General features: G+C 39.6%; 1 protein-coding gene across 1 annotated transcript; it reads left to right on the top strand.

Moving 5' to 3' along the window:
* The first annotated feature begins 690 nt into the window (after positions 1-690).
* On the top strand, positions 691-2,370 carry LOC140803833 (protein ASPARTIC PROTEASE IN GUARD CELL 2-like). Its single transcript, XM_073159702.1, has one exon. It carries the CDS (start codon positions 776-778, stop codon positions 2,261-2,263), a length of 1,488 nt encoding a protein of 495 aa, XP_073015803.1. The 5' UTR covers positions 691-775; the 3' UTR covers positions 2,264-2,370.
* Positions 2,371-5,668: the final 3,298 nt, after the last annotated feature.

Raw genomic sequence — 5,668 nt, 5'->3', positions numbered from 1 at the left:
ATTTAATAAATTTTATCATGTAATATTTATTTTGTGAAATATTGTATTTTTTTAAACAAATTTTTTTTGGAGAATTAATAATTTAGACAATTAGACTCTTAAATTTAAATATTTAAACTAACGAAACATAATTATCATATTTAATTGATGTTTTATTATTATGTGTTTAAAATTTAAATTTAAATATTATTAATATGTGGTTTGAATTTTTATTTAAGTATTTTATTAAAGGATAAAAAAATAATGTTACATAGTAAAATTCATAGGAAATATTTGCTTCAATTTGATTTGAGAGTGTGTCTTATTTGAGATCGTCTCATGGATCATAATCTGTGAGACGGGTCAACCCTACCTATATTCACAATAAAAAGTAATACTCTTAGCATAAAAAGTAATATTTTTCATAGGTGACCCAAATAAGAGATCCGTCTCACAAATACGACCCGTGAGACCGTCTAACACAAATTTTTATCTTGATCTGAACCCGTCGAATTAACAGTTATAAGAAAACATTCTTATTTTGTTATTATTCAATAAATTTTAACAATATTTGTACGTTTATAAGATTCAGTTAACAGGATATATTAGTTAAAAAAAATATTAGGGGAGCAATAATAAAAAATAAAATCCTCTCACTCCAATTATATGTGTTGCATACAGTTCCACCTTTTTTCTCTGGTCACATATAATCCCAAAACCCGAAGCAAATAAATGCTCATTCTTTCACTCCCACACAAAAGCAACCCATCCAACTATAAAGTTGAATCCTTCAAAAATGCTCGTCTTTGTTGTCTTTCAAGTATTTCTCTTGCTTACTGTTGTGCTGCCGCCGCATACTACTCTATCCCACCTGGTTATCACCACCTCCGCCGGCCATGCAATCCCTTTTCCTCCGTTTGAACAACTCAACATCAAGAAATCCATCGCCGCCACAAAGCTCCGCCCACGTCCCCGCCCCAGTCCCACCAGTGACTTCAGTAGTGTTGAAGATACTGATCATGGATCAGCTCAAGAAGCAATCAGTCGTAATTCCAGCGTGAAGCTAAATTTGGTTCACAGAGACAAGATATCATTTTCATGGCATAAAGACCACCGCAGTCGTTTTGCAAGCCGAATGAAAAGGGATGCCACAAGGGTTGCTAGCTTGATCCACCGGCTATCCAGTGACGCCGCCGCCGAGTATGAGGTTGCCGGATTTGGGTCGGAGGTGGTTTCCGGAATGAAGGAAGGGAGTGGAGAATATTTCGTGAGGATCGGTGTCGGTAGCCCGGCCAGAAGCCAATACATGGTGATTGATACGGGGAGCGATATTGTGTGGGTCCAATGCCAACCTTGTAGACAGTGTTACCATCAATCCGACCCGGTATTCGACCCGGTCTATTCCGCTTCCTTCTCGGGTGTCTCATGCAGCTCCACGGTTTGTGATCGGGTCGAGAATTCTGGTTGCCACTCGGGTTGGTGTAAATACGAGGTTTCGTACGGAGACGGGTCGTATACTAAAGGGAACTTAGCCTTGGAGACACTGACCATCGGGCACACGATGGTCCAGAACGTGGCTATTGGGTGCGGGCATATAAATCGGGGCATGTTTGTCGGGGCTTCCGGGTTGTTGGGTCTTGGTGGAGGGTCCATGTCCATCGTGGGTCAGTTGGGCGGGCAAACGGGTGGAGCATTTAGCTATTGTTTAGTGAGCCGGGGAACCGAGTCATCCGGGTCGCTAGAGTTTGGTCGCTCCGTGCTGCCCGTGGGTGCTGCTTGGGTTCCGCTGCTAAGAAATCCTCGAGCCCCAAGTTTTTACTATATTGGACTTTTGGGCCTCGGGGTTGGAGGTGAACGGGTACCCTTACCCGACAACACCTTTCAAATAACCGAATTCGGCGACGGTGGAGTTGTAATGGACACGGGCACCGCCGTGACGCGCTTGCCTACGGAAGCTTATGTGGCATTTCGAGACACTTTCATAGCCGAGACGGGAAACCTACCTCGAGCCCGTGGAGTTTCTATATTCGACACATGTTACGATTTGGGTGGATTCATAACGGTTCGGGTACCAACGGTTTCGTTTTTCTTGTCAGGTGGCCCGATCCTGACCCTTCCGGCAAGGAACTTCCTGATTCCGGTTGACGAAAGTGGCACATTCTGTTTTGCGTTTGCACCATCTAGCTCGAGGCTTTCCATAATAGGGAACATTCAACAAGAAGGGATTCAAATCTCTTTTGATGGAGCAAATGGCTTTGTTGGTTTCGGGCCCAATGTTTGTTGATGATGCATATAGAGTGGAGTTTTGGTACTCTCTTAACTATAGAGCATAGTATCTAATATATTTGCCTTTTATTTTGGTCAGTATATGAATGAACAGTTCATTTATTATGTACGTGTTATTGTACCGAGTTAAGATGATCTATATCTGTTACTAAAAATGTATATAAATAATATGTTTTGAAAATGAAAAAAGAAATGTGATTTCACATAGGATTGACGTCCGTGTGTATGTGTAGTATAGGAGAGGGCACAAAAGGTCTGAAAAGATAGTAAAGAGCTCCTCTTTAAGAGAACAACTCAATGAAATCAAGACTTTAGATGTGAACTTTCCCCAATCACTTTATTCATACATTAAATGAAAGTGAACAAAATGAGAGCATACATATCTTTTGAATTAAGAATGACCAAAAACGAACTTAATTACAGTAAAAAAAAATGGCATTGGACGGAAAGGCCATTTACCTGGAATTAGCAACAAATAACATGAAAAATAACAATTAAATTCAAAAGAATCTTTAGAGAACTCGTATTTGACAATTCACGTGAAGAACGATTGACAAACAATGTGAAGATTGAATCTTTGATAAGTTTGATTTTTTAAAAAAAAAGCTAAAGCATTTTTTTTGGAGAGAAATCTCGCACAAAATATGAGCCTCGAATCTTATTATCATAATTATATCTTACTTACAATAGCAGAAATGTTTAAAAAAAATTTATTTTACATAATATAACAAAAATATGAATTTAATGGAAGAGTCACAGTTTTGCTAAGCCAACGATTTTATTTTCAATTTTCATCCTATTTGGAACCCTGAAATCCTATATCTGGAATTTACAATAAATAGAAATAACCAAGAAATCTGGTACATAAACATTTGTCCAACTCAATTCATCCGATCATTCATTCAATCAGTAATAGTTTATTGGTAACCAGTCAAGAACCAAAAAATCAAAATATTCAAATACGCAGTACAATATAGCCAATAATTTGTGAAATACACAACATGATGTAATATATGAATAAATCATTAGTTTATAAATTTCAATGTACATTCTAGATCAAACGTCAAACTCTATTATTGATGAAATCGACACGAAAAACCTCTCGGTAGAAGCCATATGGTAGAAATCCTCGCTTCAGTAGCCTACTTGTCGTCTTGATTTCAATTCCAAGCAAAGATAATTTCCTATAAATATAATTTGAGTTATTTTACATTGCTTAAGATCGGTAGTAGCTGTTGTAACTTTTAAAAATCATTTCTGTATAAAAGTTGTACTAGGTAATTTTGAATAAATCTTTTAAAATTCATAACAATTAAAATACGCATCCAAAAATCGTGAAACTTTTCGTAAATTCTTAAAAATAGTGCAAAATCATTCGAAAGTTAGGAGTGTGGGGACCCGGACGCTAATCATCTTTTTAATCATGATTGGGACTAATTAATCAATTATAGTAAACAGTGTCTAAATTTTTTTTAAAAAATGCGGAAGGTAATGGAATCAAACTCCTATACATATCAGTATAAAAGTATAAATCTGATAAAATATACAATCATACATACTCAGGTTCAACAACTATCAAGTGTTTAAACCCTATCTCTAGTCCAAGTCCGGAATCACCACTCTAATCTCGATCTGTCTTCACCTCTGTGACCCTGTACCTGTCCCACCTGTTGCCATGCACACATACAAACAAGACAACAGCCGGATAACTCCGGTGATATATAAATATCCCAGTATAAACAATGTATTAATGCAATCATATAAAACATATATAAAAGCATAAACAAACATCAAAACATGTATCCAATCTGACTACATGAATCAATGACTCGTGATCTAATCTTATCTTATCTCAAATCTAGAGATCCCAATCTAATTTAGACTTTGGTATGCTGTATCGAGTGTCTACGATAGACGTCGATCTACATCTAAAGCTCATCGATACACCGTAAGTCTAGAGTCTTATCGGTTCTGAGAAAGACTCGGCGGTTCTGCCCTAGCTAGGCTGATCTGCCCTAGACTCGGACTCTGACTCTGCTCTAAGTCAATATATTAACATATCAATCTGATAATCTGCAAATATTAATGCAATAAAATAAAGTATGTGATTTAGGGAAACTCAAGTCAAACCTAACTCGAGTTGTGCAATCCCGAATCAACATTTTTTTATATCTTTCTTGCTGTCGATATGATACAATCAAAGTCTTGATTCAAAGTATGTCACTGTTTGTAGTATCCCGATGCCTAAATTGAGTAATTATTGGATTAATTATATTCTGCGAGTTCGGAAGGAACGAACCAGGATCGGACCGTCCGAAGAGGTTCGGATCGTCCGAAGTGGGTTCGGATGGACCGTTCGGTTCGGTGTCAGACCGAGTCTTGTCAACAGTAGACCGTGTCAGGGTTCGGATCGTCCGAAGGGGTTCGGATCGTCCGAAGACAGGTGGCTGGACACGTGGAAGACATGCAGAGTTCGGATCGTCCGAAGTGGATCGGATCGTCCGGAGTGCTCAGGAGCGGATCTTCCGAAGAGGATCGGACCTTCCGATCGTCGTCTATAAATAGAGGCGCGAGGCTTCACTTTTCAATTACCAATTCCGAGAGTTCCAGAGCGTTTTAGTCGTTTCTGATGAGTTTCTAGCTTTTCCCGAGGTTCGGGCACTAGCAGGGAGCTACTGGCTTTGTAGCGGAGCTGTGCTCTAGTTGGGAGCTAACGGCATCAGTGGGCTGACTACGGACGCAGGTATGGTTCTGGGTTTCCCTTGAGATTTGGGAGTATCTATTAGTCTAGTTAAGGCTTTTAGATGTGGTTTAGTGATATGGTATCACTTGGATTGTAGGCTTGATTCTAGGGCTGATTGCTAGGATCTACTAGTTTGAGGTACGGAAGTACTATCCGAGATATCCTGGTTGAGTATGCTTTACTATGTGTTGCATGTTTATGTGTTGCATTATTATCTGACATATGATGCATGGTTTATTATGCGGCATTTGCATAATCATGTTGGGCCTGTTTATCTTTTGAGATAGCCTGTTCAGAGGGTGCTCAGCCCTCGATTGTTGTGGATGGTTGGACCCCGTTGGCCGACGGTGGTCAGGATACCGGTATATCCACAGGTTTATGGTATGGGAGCCACCTCCTGGTGCGACGGCGCAGAGTGCTACATACCTTGACGTCATTTGCCTGAGCAGTTTTTCGTTATACCCAGACCCTGGTATCCAGTACATTTTGCATTCATGCATGTCATAGTCTTGTATACTCATGCTTTCGGTACTGAGCGTTTTATGCTCACGTCCTCGGTTTATCTCTGTTTTGGACACCCTATTCGATGGGGCAGGTCTCAGGTTGGACGGTCCAGGAGGGAGAGGACAGGGAGCTAGCAGGGGTTGACCTGTAGTTGCT

The sequence above is a fragment of the Primulina eburnea genome, chromosome 10, assembly GCF_022965805.1.
Source record: "Primulina eburnea isolate SZY01 chromosome 10, ASM2296580v1, whole genome shotgun sequence".
In the NCBI taxonomy this organism is placed as follows: Eukaryota; Viridiplantae; Streptophyta; class Magnoliopsida; order Lamiales; family Gesneriaceae; genus Primulina; species Primulina eburnea.
The sequence above is the reverse complement of the archived record's forward strand: the minus strand, read 5'-3'. Positions and strand labels throughout refer to the sequence as shown.